At 33.7% G+C, this 13,698-nt stretch overlaps 2 protein-coding genes across 2 annotated transcripts; one reads left to right on the top strand and one right to left on the bottom strand.

Moving 5' to 3' along the window:
• Positions 1 to 258: 258 nt before the first annotated feature.
• Positions 259 to 2,650, bottom strand: LOC110848762. The gene is made up of 4 exons (XM_022096070.2): positions 2,465 to 2,650; positions 2,250 to 2,363; positions 1,565 to 1,792; positions 259 to 888 (listed from the first exon to the last, which is right to left on the bottom strand). Exons 1-4 carry the CDS (start codon positions 2,555 to 2,557, stop codon positions 655 to 657), a joined length of 669 nt encoding a protein of 222 aa, XP_021951762.1. The 5' UTR covers positions 2,558 to 2,650; the 3' UTR covers positions 259 to 654.
• A 2,033-nt stretch (positions 2,651 to 4,683) lies between these two features.
• LOC110848355 (cytochrome P450 4C1) lies at positions 4,684 to 13,596 on the top strand. The gene is made up of 11 exons (XM_022095550.2): positions 4,684 to 5,948; positions 7,651 to 7,757; positions 7,821 to 7,911; positions 8,395 to 8,589; positions 8,679 to 8,748; positions 8,865 to 8,994; positions 11,276 to 11,336; positions 11,429 to 11,517; positions 11,580 to 11,685; positions 12,045 to 12,365; positions 12,969 to 13,596. Exons 1-11 carry the CDS (start codon positions 5,738 to 5,740, stop codon positions 13,127 to 13,129), a joined length of 1,542 nt encoding a protein of 513 aa, XP_021951242.2. The 5' UTR covers positions 4,684 to 5,737; the 3' UTR covers positions 13,130 to 13,596.
• Positions 13,597 to 13,698: the final 102 nt, after the last annotated feature.

The following is a 13,698-nucleotide window of genomic DNA, read 5'->3' as shown; positions in this document are numbered from 1 at the left end:
AATGTCGATTTGTGATCAAAATACAGTGTTTTTCGAACCCTACAACTGAAGTTGAAAAACAACTCTACAAAGTCATGGGCAAATACAGGTATCATGAAATTGTTGTATTTTTTATGCCATTTAAATACTATGTTTTCGTAATTTGTTAAAAAATCGAATGCTATGTATTCGGAAACTTTGCAATCTTGTGTTTGTATATTTTACATGCAATTTTATTATCTAATTATGCTTTAGATATGAGTAGTAAAATCTTTGATGTTTGCTTCAAAAATAAATATTTATTGACATTTCCATCTTTAAATTAGAATCATTTGTCTTTCAGAACTATATCACAGCCTTTTTTAAATCAATAATGAGACTATTCATGGCCAACTTTGTAACCTTTGTAAACTTGATAAAAAAAATTATTTTTGATATTTTCACAAATTTAAAAAAAAATCCTTCGACTTAAGGTTAACTAACTTTCGCTTAGGATTTTTTAAATACAATTTACAAAGTTCCACAGCTTTGCGTTGTTCAAGCAAGACAAACTTTGTAAAGTTTATAATAAAATTATTTTAGAGATTTCTACAAATTTTAAAAAGCCCTTGATTTTCGTTCTGAATTTTTCGTCTACAATTTACAAAGTTACAAAGCTCTGCGTGAATCGCGTTCTTATCCAAGAAGGGCTGTCCTGGCAGCGGCGAGGGCGGCATTTATGGCAATTTTGAACCCCGTATTGAAAGCGAGAAGCATGGGCGCTTTCAATTTCGAAAAGAGCGCGTTCATGACGGTGCTCGCGTTGGCGGCGCGCTCTCCGAGACCCGTCGCGTTGTAGTTGCACTCGCCAATGGACAACTCAAACTCGTCAAGGGTCAAGGTCTGCGTGAGGTGGTCCAGCTTGAAAACCTGGAGATAGAAAATTTTTAATGTTAAAAATTAAAAAAATTTTATTGTCCGAAAATGTTTAAATTTTAAAAATTTTAAAATATAGCATTTCAGATTTTTCAGACTTCAGACATCTGCATTTTAAGACATTTAAGATGCAAAATTTCAGATTTTTAAACCTTCAGACATCGAAAACTTTAAGATACAAAAATTTCAGATTTTTAAACCTTGAGACATCAGAATTTCTTAGGATTTTAGCTAACTTTTTTTGCCAAGTATTCAAAAAACCACATCCAATTTTTAGTTAACATCAATCCATAAAAATCGTGGCAACTTTGAAAAATTATTTATGAATTTTTACCTATATTTTTGCAAAACTTCCAGGAATTTATATAGATACACAATTTTTAGGTAACGTTAATCCTTGGATAAAAATTGTGAATATTTTACTACGAATGGAAGAAATGTTCTACTTTTTGCTAAAATTGCATAAACTTCTAAAACAAAGTATCCACAATTTGGCAAGTCTACCCAACTTGACGTGAACACGCTAAACAACATGTTGCAAAAATTATTTCCTACTTCATTAATTTTCACTGGTCATGACTTCACCGGACATTCATTTTCATTCGAAATTTTAGAAAGTTAAGAAATTTTAGAATTTTTTCATTGGAAATGTTCATCCCAAAATTTTTACCTGGTACGCCGTAACATTGTCGCAGTCCGAGTGGACATGTCCGTTATCGTAGTTGGCGTCTTTTGTATGAATCTGGACGTCGGCGTCAGAGCTGACGTTGTACACGGCGAAGGCGGACCTGAACTTGGTGTTGAGAATGGTCACGTTCACGATGACGTCTCCGACACGATATGCGTTCGCCATTCCTTTAATCGATTGGTTCCTGATGGCCAGACTATAGTTGGAAAACTGCAAAATGAAAAAAAAAATTGCTAATACGAAAGAAATTTGTAATACTGTTTTTTTTTGTAAAATTCGAAAAGCAAGACATTCAAATAAATTTGCAAACATTTCTAACGAACATGTAGCGCTAAAAATTATTTTTCCAATATCAGTGCAAATCAATCATCGAGGTTTAAGAGCTTGCAAAATATTGTGAAATTAGGAAAACAATTTTTTGTCAAATTAAGAAATCAATTCCCGAAATGGATAAAAAGCTGCAAATATTTTTAGCGAATACATATGATATATAAATGCATAATAAATTTCCAATTAATAAGATTATTTTTTGCAAATTCAGATAACAAATGGGTAAAAAATTGCAAATATTTTTAACGAATATGCAAAATTCATGTTTCTACAGATGTAAACTAAATATTTTTAAAAAGTACAAAAGCTTGCAAAAAATTGCAACATTAGTTCTTACACCGAATGGATCCTTAAGGACCACATCTGGTGGGTTGATATCATCCCAGCCTTGCTTAATCACTTCTGCCCTCACACTATCCATCACCTTGTCCGTAAGCGTGGTTCCATTAAGCTTTAAAAAATCAAATTTCAAAATTTTCATTTTATCAAAATTAACATTTTCTTCAAAATTTCCTGAAAACTTTCGCCAAAAAATTGTATACAGATATTTACCTGTAAAACAGGCTGTTTGATTTTAGTATCCCTTTTACTCTCAACGAAACCCGAGCTAACGGCGATCAAAACCAGGATAAAAAATGGACTCATTTTTATTTTTTTGTAAAAAAAATTCTCAGAAATATTGCAAATTCTAGTTCCCAATTACTAAACAATCTTTCCTCATCTGATACCAATTTCCCCGAAACGTATCCAATTTAAACGATTTTTTAACCAAACCCGGAATCGCGAATTGCGTCAAATTTCTAAGCCATCAATCTCTCTACCTACAAAAGGAATCCATTAATTTTCGCAAAATTGTCGCGATAAATTATCCAGAGCACATACATACATATTGCGAAATTTATTAATAACTCGTGCTCTTTTTTTGCAACTCATTATTAAAATCCAGTCCAGACCCACGGCTTCAAATAGTGATTAATTTACATACGAATAGCCATGAACTTTATCCTCCAATGACAGACCCCAAAACCACAATTGGTCCAATTTGTGTAAACTTCACCTAGAAAAAGTATGGCGAAACGAGTACTTTTTATTACTTAACAATGATGATGATGAGGTATGTGCATAGTCCAAATTGTCGCGATGATGATTTATCAATGCGGATTCATTTGATTGCAAAATTAATAAATTTAACGAAAAAATGGAAAAGTCCAAAGGTGAAATTTATACGTTTTTTATGCGATTTGGATACAGATTTATCCTGGAATTAATCAAAAGTCCAACCGTTTATTGTACGATATGATTATTTTTTATGTATGTATGTAAAATTGGTCAGGAATACAGAACGGTGCATTATGTGCTATCTCCACAAGTGAGATAGCACATTGTAACTGTAAAATTACGTAAAATTCAAGTTACAAAGACTTCGTGTTTAGATCCACCGTGTTTCACTTTGCAAAATAATAAGGCAATTCACTAATCCTATGATATTTGTAACAGAATAAATTAAATGTGTAAATTTTGCAAAGTTAAATTATAAAATCATTATGCTCGTCTTTGAAGGTTAGACAATTCACGCAGTCCTTGGTAACTTTGTAAAATCCATACGCTTTGTAATTTTACAAACTTCTACAAAACAAAGGGACGCCCTTGATCTGAGCAAATTCGCAAAAATTTATAAGCTAGTTTTCCTCATAAATATGCGTAAAATTTTACAAAAGTTTACAAGTTTACGGAATTTCTAAGGCCTGCTTGAATTGTAAGGATGCATTGCATTTTTTTCCGCATAAGTTGTACACCGGTGAAGAATAAATATTTATTTGTCTTAACTTTGAAGTTTTTTAGATCGGTCTTCAATGTACGCTTTACATTAAAAAAAACTGGTATTAAATCATTACTGGCCGAAGGATATATGTATATGACTCTACCGGCACTGGTAGTAACGGACATTACCGTCTAGTAATGACGTGGTAATGAAAAATTTACCAGGGTATTTACCAGCTCGGAATCCAAAACTTGAGCATTCTACTTAAGTAGAATTTTATGAAAATCAACAAAGAAATTTTTAAAATTTGTGACAACTGCGTATGTAGCTTCACCTAAGAAAAGAATATGCTACTAGGAATTTTATCTATTTACTGGAAACTGGAGTAATTTTCCATACAAAACAAACGTATGGCATCTTCACAAACATATTTAATGCCTCAAAAACATTTAACGAATCCCAACTTTAATTCTCGTAACCGCAAACGTTTCACAACAGTCAAACTTTTATTACAATCAATAATCAAATTGGACAAGTTTCATCAACATACCAATTATGCGAATTTTTCATATCCATCCATGGGTCACTTCTCTTCGCAAAATTGTAAGCTCAACATTAAGATAAAACGAATCCAAAAACAAACCATATTACAAACTTATCGTAACTTACACAAATCAAGAGAATATTTTTGAATCGATGTATCGGTAGTTTAAAAACTTAAAAATTTGTAAAAATCGTATCAAAATTTGAAGCATTTTTTTCATCCTTGGGACAAGTTTTGCCGAATTTTTGCTAAATTTGCGAACAAGAATCAGTATAAACCGATCATAAAGTTACACAGATCGGTTGGCTCTCTTTAATGAAAAAGCTCGTAGATTAAGTTCTTAAATTAAATTAAGTTCATAAATTAACTTCCGAAATTGAAAATTCAAATATTCGACTCTGTCAGAAAATTCATGTCCATCGTGCAACCAAAATTTCCGAATTCAATATTCATCATCTCATATCGTTCCATGGTCCACGTTCAATGATAAACTTACGTACATTCAATTCAGTCAAAACTAGAAATAACCCCCCATTTCTGCTTTTTAAATAATTCTACAGAATTCCATCCTTCACCAACAAACCTCCAAAAATTAGCCGGCATTCATATTGACTTTGACAATTGAAGAATCCATCCAACAGGAAATTATTACAAAACCGCAACTGTTTCCCAATTAATACTCAGATTTCTCCCCAGATTTCACAAATTCTCAATCAACAACAGATCAACAACCAATTAGTCTACTTTACTTCATTATTATTTATCAGTTTTATCCAGATTTATCCATACCATATATGAAATAAGCCCAAATTTGCATAAATACTCAGGCCTTTTCAGTAAGTCCTAAATACAAAATTCGCCAACTAACACGGTTTCCCTTTGTTTTGACTGGGGTACCCCAAACCAACCACAAATTGGGGCAAATTATGTCCCTACTTACACAGACAAATTCTTATTGTTTACTCCAATAAACAATAGCTATTGTTTACCTACCCCAGCATTTTTTCACAGGTATGAAGAAACGTCACGGAAATATTTTAGGGGTCCAGTTTTTGGTTAAATTGGAATCTGCAGAATTCGGCAGTTCTCACCTTTTGGACGAGCTGGTTGGTCGTTTTGAAAATACAAAAAAAAACGAAACGAAGCGACAGAGATTGTCCAAATTTTGGGATTTGAGATAGACAATTAATTTCCCAGTTAATTAATTGGACAGTAAATTGTTCAAGTAATTAAGGTTTAATTGATTAAAAGTTTTAATCTCGAAAATCGACACGAAACGACAGAAATTGTCCAAAATTGATCATACTTGAGGCAAACAATTAATTACCCAGCCAATTAATTAAATAGTTATTTCTTAAATAAATTAATCTCAATTTAATCTCAATTTAAAAAAACACGAAAAGAAGTGACAGAGATAGTGAAAAATCTGGGATTTGAAACACAATTAAGTTTCAAGTTAATTAATTGCGCATTTAATTTCTCAATTAATTTAATCTCTATTTTAAATTAATGCTCTGGCATGGAGAGCAATTGGATTGACAGGATTTTTGAGAAGGGATGGTCCCCAAGAATTTCGGCGGGTATCGTGATACCCGGACTTTTTATCCTCAGTGTGGCCGTGTACTACTGGTGGATTGCGGGGAGGGAGTGGGCCCGTCGCTTTAATAAATTGGGGGGACCAATTTGCCTCCCGTTTTTGGGGTGTGGCTGGATCATCCTTAATCCAAACAGTGAGAGACATTATTTATTTATACAAAATTTTTTAGATTGCTAATTTTTTGACAAATTTTTAAATTTAGAAAATTATGTGATAAGATATAGAGTTAATAGGTTAGAACGAGTCGAGTGTTTTCTCCAGGGTTGTATTTGTGTGGCGAGATGAGAAAAATGAGACGAGAAAAATGAGATGGGAAAAATGAGACGGGAAAAATGAGAAAATTGAGAAAATACGACTTGTACGTGTTGGTTAGTGGGGAAAATGAGAAATATTGCTATCATTCAGTCTCATAAACACAGGCTTATGAAAAATCACTGAAATATTTACCAGAATTTAAGAAACATATACGAAAAAGGAGCAAAAAAATAAGAATCTTGGAAAAATTTATGTGCACTATTGAATATTTATAATGCTCTGGATTTTTTGTGATCCAATTTGTTTTGAGAAAAAAAATTTCGTCTCACATCGTTGAAATATATACTAAATATGTGTTTCCAAAAAAAACTACCTACAAGATTTACATATTTTTCAAATAATAGTGGAAATATATCTAAATATTTATATATATTGAAAACCTAGAAATATTTATATGCGATACAAGATATTAATATATTTTTAAATTTTCGAGATCTACAAAGATTTGAAAAACACACACCCGTAAAATTTGACGTACTTATTATTAATTATTAATATGTAATTTCTCTTACAAGCAGCGGTTGCACGTCAATTGTGAAAATTATAAATAAATTATATACAACAATTAGTTCAGATTTGTCTCTTCTGTGAGGAAAAAGTACAACTTGTTAAAATAAGTAGGAAAGGATTCAGAAATATTAAAGTTATATTGAGACAATACACTTCAGTCTTCGTAACTCCGTAAACTTACAAAGATCACCTTACGAACGAAAAACATGCCCTTTATTTCCGTAAAGTTTTGTAACTTCGTAAGAAAAAATTACCTTCGAGATGTTCCCAAGTTTTGTCAAAAGTTCGTAAGTTTCGTAAATTTATGTGGTTGCGGATTTACGACGTGAATTGCCTCAATATAAATTGTCACTAATTATATGACAATGTGTCAAAAAATTCAAAAAATTCACACACAAGTCAAAAACATCAGGCAATTCACGTCAACTTTCGTAACTCCGTAGACTAAAGTGAACTTACAAAGATCAGCTTACGAACCAAAGACGTGCCTTTTATTTCCGCAAGGTTTTGTAACTTCGTAAGTAAAAATTACCCTTGATATGTTCCCAAGTTTCGTCAAAAGTTCGTAAGTTTATGTGGTTACGAAGGCTGACGTGAATTGCTTCATTGCAACCTAACAAAGCCCTTGGCGTGCTCTACATCTATTCACATTTCATAAAGTACCAATTTCATAAACTTCTATTTTTGACGTCCCAATTTTACTAAGATTTTTGGATTTGACTTACTTCAAAAAGTTTTACAAAATATGTAATTTGGATTTGTGCAAGGTAGATTTATGACCAAATTTTCTTCAAAAATCTGAATGCATTTGCGAAATGGATATGTTTTCAGACTTTGAAGCAATTCATGCAGAAGGTTGGCGGAAATTGCGTCATAATTTTTTAGCAAAATTAGCTACTTAATCGAAATTAAATTTTATTATTAAGTATTTATTAATCAATTAATTATTATCATCAATCAATTACTATTAATTATTATAATCAATTATTACTAATTATTAATCATTACAGGAATTCACGAGCAGATTGGCAAGTATGGGAAAATTTACAAGAAAAATGCCCGATTCTGGTTGGGTCATCTTCCCTACTTTATCACGACGGATGTTGAAATTATTGAGGTAATTTTAAATATCAGATAATCTCCATGAAAAAATTTGAAATGTTGAGAATTTTTCCTCCAGAAAATTCTGACCAATCCGGCAAATTTTGAGAAAGCTGAGGCATACTCGAACTCACATTTTCTCGTGGGACAAGGGCTCGTTGCGGCGTCAGGTAATAAATACAAAATTCTACTAAAATGTTACTATCTATACTCTAAATAATGTGGTAGTAATTTATTACCGGAAGGTTTGTCATAATAGTAAAAACTTGTTTCACTCAAAATATTGGTTAAAAATTTATGACCACTGGTAGCAAATTTATAACCAGTGGTGAATCACCACTGGTGATAAATTTGTAACAAGCCGGTGACAAATTTATAACCATGAGTCATATCTCTTTACTTTTTGGTTATAATCGTAACCGAATTATTTTAGTGTTGTAACGAACTAAAAATTTCTAAATAATCAGGTTACAAAAGTGTTTCCAGACCTGGTAATACCGTTTGTTACCGTGAGGATAAAACAAAAACTTGCAAATATTACAAAAATTTCTCGATTTAATAGAATCAATTAATCTCCACATTTAAGTTTATTACCAATCGGTGACATTACATTTATTACTAAATATCGTTAAATATTTTTCTTGATTTTCTAGTCCCAAAGTGGAAAAAGGATCGCAAGGTAATGCTCCCTTGCATGAAATCGACTATGTTTCCCACATATTTGGAAAACTTTAATAAAAATTCGGCCATTTTGGTGGAAATATTGGGCAAAATATTTACCCATGATGCTCAACCGAGTTGCGACATCCGACAACATTTTGCAAGATGCATGATTGACGTTGTATTCGGTTAGTGAGACATATTTTGTATTTCCGAGATTTCCAGCATTTTAAAATATTTCCAAAATTTTGAAATTAAAAAAAAATACAAAATATAGAAACACTCCTCGATACTGATGCAAAGGTTCAGAAATGTCCTGAATCCCGTTTTTACGAAGCTTTTACAGAGTAAGTTCGCTTAAACACTTGTAAGTTTAGGATTTCGTATTTTCGTGGAAATTTATGAAGTGCAAAAATATTTAAATTTTTGCAATATAACAAAATATCAAATTGTTATTTTCTAGATGTTTTCATATCGTGGAATCTAAAATGTTTCTCCCTTGGACTAAATTCCCCCCGCTCTGGTACCTTTTGGGGTATAGGGACGCAGAGAAAAAAAATATGGACATTCTCAGAAGAACGATCAGTGAAAAGGTAGAATATTACACCTTTCACGCAGCCCTTAGTAACTTTGTAAAATAAAATCCGTAAATTCTGTGAACTTGCAAGATTTTACAAACATTTCTGAGGAAAACTAGCTTCCAATTTTTTTTAATTTGCTCAGATCAAGGGCGTCTGTTTATTTGCTAAAAGTTTGCAAAATTATTTTATAAAACGCGCGGGTGTTACAAATTTACCACGTACTGCGTGAATTGTTATCCTTAAAAAGAGGCATTGATCTTGTAATTTAACTTTGCAAAATTTACGCATAACTTACTCCTTTACAAATTTGCCTCATTATTTTGCAAAGTCAAACACGGTGGATCTGAACCCTAATTCTTTGTAGCTTGAATTTTACCTATTTACACGTAATTTTACAGTTACAAAACTCTCCATGAGTCAATTCTCATGATTACTTGACAGTAATTTATCTCACAATAAACCGTCGCAAACGCGCATACGGAAGTAGCTTCAGACGTACTTCACCCCAAACGGTCCCACCACAACTCGGGAACACTTAATTTCACTCTATTTCACCTATAGATTAATTTTTTTGTAAAAATCTCATTTTGCCCCGACCACACCCCCTGGCGACGAGGGGGTGTGGAACAACTCGGGAACACTTAATTTCACTCTATTTCATCTATAGATTAATTTTTTATAAAAATCTCATTTTGCCCCAACCACACCCCTGGCGCCTAGGGGGTGTAGCACAACTCCGGAACACATAATTTTACTCTATTTCACCTATAGATTAAATTGCACTAAAAATCTCATTTTGCCCCAACCACACCCGCTGGCGCCGAAGGGGTGCGGCAAAATCGGGGAAACACTCAATTTCACTTAATTTCACTTAATTTCATTTAATTTCACTCAATTTCACTTAATTTTACCCATAGAATAAATTGCACTAAAAATCTCATTTTGCCCCAACCACACCCCCTGGGGCCGAGGGGGTGTGGCACAATCGGGGAAGCACTCAATTTCACTTAATTTCATTTAATTTCACTCAATTTCACCTAATTTTACCCATAGATTAAATTGCACTAAAAATCTCATTTTGCCCCAACCACACCCCCTGGCGCCGAGGGGGTGTGGCACAACTCCGGAACACATAATTTTACTCTATTTCACCTATAGAATAAATTGCACTAAAAATCTCATTTTGCCCCAACCACACCCCCTGGGGCCGAGGGGGTGTGGCACAATAGGGGAAGCACTCAATTTCACTTAATTTCACTTAATTTCATTTAATTTCACTCAATTTCACCTAATTTTACCCATAGATTAAATTGCACTAAAAATCTCATTTTGCCCCAACCACACCCCCTGGCGCCGAGGGGGTGTGGCACAACTCCGGAACACATAATTTTACTCTATTTCACCTATAGATTAAATTGCACTAAAAATCTCATTTTGCCCCGACCACACCCCCTGTCGCCAAAGGGGGTGTGGTCCGGTTGCCCCCAAAAGTTGATAGGATCCTCCCCCTGGGGTCCTATGTATGATGGCGAAAACCGATTTCGATTATCTCGATCCGTTCTCCTGATATCCTGCTGACAGACAGACGGACAGACAGACAGACAGACAGACAGACAGACAGACAGACAGACAGACAGACAGACAGACAAAGTCTTCACATAAAGTAGCTGAAGCTACTTAATAATTTGGTTAGATTAGCAGAGTGTTTTTATTTAACATGCTCGAATTCAACGTCATTCGTGAAGTTCACGAATTTTGTTATTATTAATTGGAAGTGGAGGTATGCGGTCGAAAGTTTATGTAAGTAAGGTGCAATTGGATGCGGGTTTGGAATTTGAATTTTTGTGTCTCAAATTTCCCTTCTTTCATGTATTCAAATGCTGATTTTGAAAACTGTCATCTCTGTGCATTTTTTTAAACGAAGGTTTTATTGTATTCAAAACCCCACAAAGGGGTTTTAGGTTTGCAAAGTTAGGTTCGAATTTTGATTTTTTTTTCTTCCATAAGAAAATATTTAGTTTTTATTTATTATTTTTCATCTAATTTATTTCTATTTTTGCATGATTACATGATTTTATACTTTGTTTATACGTAATTTCGTATTTACGAAGGTTGACTTGAATTGCCATAAATTTTTAAAATTTAAATACTTTCCTTTAGTATTTTCTACGCAATTTGCTACTTCTTTTGCTCCTATAGACCTGAAAAGAAATCTATTTAATTTTATTGTAGATTCAATTTGTTTATATTATTCTCGTCGAAAAGAAAGAAACCTTTTTAACTTTTGTTATAGATGATTCGCCAAAAAATGGAAGACTGGCGTCAAAATAATAATAACGAAACTGATGAAAATCGTAAGAATGAGATTTACAAATATATGTATGTATGAGTTTATGTACTTTTACTTATGGTATTTTGTAAACTTTACAACTTTTTTGTTAAATAGAAAGGTTACAAATGGCCCATTATCTTTATCAAACTGGGGATTACGATAGTACGGACTTGTTCCACCAATTTTTAACCGTTTTGGCCGGTGTAAGTAAATAAAGCTAATACAATTCCTATATTTTTTCAAGAAATATTTGATTTCTTTCTAGGGGTACGACACGACATCTACCGTTCTGAGCCACACGATTTATCTCCTCGCACTAAATCCCGACATCCAAAGGAAATTAATAGACGAATTGGATTCTGTGTTTGAAGGTAGAATTTAATATGGTATTTTAATCTTTTGATAAGGTTTCCGAAGTAATTTTAAAATTAGCGCTGGCCTAAAATTTCAAAGGGTGTATCCAATTTTTGTCATTTTATCCTCATAAGATTTTAGATGATTTGATATTGATTGTTTAGCTAATATTAAAAATCACAAAAAAATCTGAAGGGTTTCCTGGCAGATTATTTTACATATTATGCTTATTAAAAATTAGCAAGACCAACCTAATAACCTCTCAGAAAATTCTCCAAGGAATTGAGGCTATCAATATTGTCTAAATTAGTAATCAAACCGCTCTCGAAAAATTTACGCAGAGACTAAAAACTGCCCTGTCTTTTTTCTCTATTAGACGCTCACCGTCCCGCCACCCCTGCTGACCTGGAGCAGTTGAAATACCTGGATTTAGTCCTCAAAGAATCGATGCGATTTATCACACCAACTCCAATGTTGGGCAGAACCCTGGGTGAAGATTTGGACCTCGGAATGGGTCGCGTCGTGCCCAAAGGGTGTAACATTCTTGTCTCAGCGATGCATGTCCAGCACGACCCAGATCTTTGGCCAGACCCCGAGATCTTCAGACCAGAAAGGTTCCTGACGCAGAGCGGGAACGAAAAGGGGACCAAGTTTTTCAGTTATTTACCCTTTTCAGCGGGGCCGAGGGGTTGTTTTGGTAAGAAATCCACGGTCAAAATCAATCTTCATAAGAAACTCGTGTTAACGTAGGACTCGATAACTCATCGCTAAAATCCAGACAATGAACACATCTTAAATCATTTCTCGCCTCTAGGAATTTATTTAAAAATTATGAACGACGAACTTGTACAGCAGGTCGTTGCCAACTTAAAAAATATATACACTCCATATTTTTACAGTTTTTGCCGGAGGAGATTTCAAGTTTAAGAAGTCTCCAGAAAAATTGGAACTGACCGACGCTGACTTAAAAATATTAATCAGCAACTCTATTACTATTCTATTGCAATTCTGTTATTATAAACCATTCCATTAATCAACTTACTATCTAAAAATTCGTCGTCCATAGTTTTAAAATAAATTCCCAGAGCCTAGAAATGGTTTAAAATGTGCTGGTTTAGACCATTTTGATCATGGGGCTACGAGGCCTACGTTAATATACACGTTTTAGAATTATTATTCAAATTTCCCTACTTTCTGAAACTGAATTTGACTGATCGAATAGCCACAGATTTTTCGAATAATCTCAAATTTTGTTCAAATTTTTTGCCAAGCTGATTTGATTTATCTTTGTCCATTATAGCTCCAAAATTTGCGATGATGAGTGTCAAAGTCCTATTATCAAGAGTCCTGCGAAACTTCACCGCTTCAACGAAGAAACCTTTAAACACGTGCGTTTTCCAGTATGGCGTCGTGCTCCACGTGCTCGGCGGACTTCCCGTCACGCTGCACCCAAGACGTTAAATTAAATAGCATATCTTCTTAACCTGTACCCAAAACCCATTTTACATATTTATTACACACCTTGAGGCAATTCACGCAGGCGTTGGCAACCTTGTAAAATTCGCAAAATCCCAAAGCTTACAAATGATTGCAATATTTTCCAAATATTTGGAAAGAAAATTTGCTCACAAATTTTTGTGAAGATACTCCTATCAAGGGCGTCTCTTTACTTTGTAAAATTATTTTGCAAAGTTACCAATGACTATGAATTCCATTTGCAAAAATTATTGTCGAAACGAAATCTATATAAGTTATTCGTACCGATGCAATTTCGACTACGTGAATTTCGGTACACTGTTGAAAATCTGGTAGAGTCACATATGTATTCCGTACTGGGATGGATTTGGTAGTAATGTCCTACCCTATTACACTCTAAGAAACCCGGTAACTAAGTTATTACCAGGCGGAGTATCTATGTGACTCTACCGCATGGTAATTGATTTACTATTGAGTGGTAGACATTTTGTTACCAAACCGGTAATAACCCCGGTCGCGAAATTTGAAAATATTACCAGTTGGTAACAAATGTC

This window comes from Folsomia candida, unplaced genomic scaffold (assembly GCF_002217175.1).
Source record: "Folsomia candida strain VU population unplaced genomic scaffold, ASM221717v1 Fcan01_Sc004, whole genome shotgun sequence".
In the NCBI taxonomy this organism is placed as follows: domain Eukaryota; kingdom Metazoa; phylum Arthropoda; class Collembola; order Entomobryomorpha; family Isotomidae; genus Folsomia; species Folsomia candida.
The sequence above is the reverse complement of the archived record's forward strand: the minus strand, read 5'-3'. Positions and strand labels throughout refer to the sequence as shown.

Excerpts from the sequence above, each read along its gene's own strand:
- LOC110848762 (XM_022096070.2), bottom strand. The coding sequence starts at position 2,557 with ATGAGTCCATTTTTTATCCTGGTTTTGATCGCCGTTAGCTCGGGTTTC. Across the intron at positions 2,364-2,464 it reads TCAAACAGCCTGTTTTACAG|CTTAATGGAACCACGCTTAC; the intron begins GTAAATATCTGT and ends GATTTTTTAAAG. Across the intron at positions 889-1,564 it reads ACAATGTTACGGCGTACCAG|GTTTTCAAGCTGGACCACCT; the intron begins GTAAAAATTTTG and ends TTCTATCTCCAG.
- LOC110848355 (XM_022095550.2), top strand. The coding sequence starts at position 5,738 with ATGGAGAGCAATTGGATTGACAGGATTTTTGAGAAGGGATGGTCCCCA. Across the intron at positions 8,590-8,678 it reads CATGATTGACGTTGTATTCG|AAACACTCCTCGATACTGAT; the intron begins GTTAGTGAGACA and ends TACAAAATATAG. Across the intron at positions 12,366-12,968 it reads GGGGCCGAGGGGTTGTTTTG|CTCCAAAATTTGCGATGATG; the intron begins GTAAGAAATCCA and ends TGTCCATTATAG.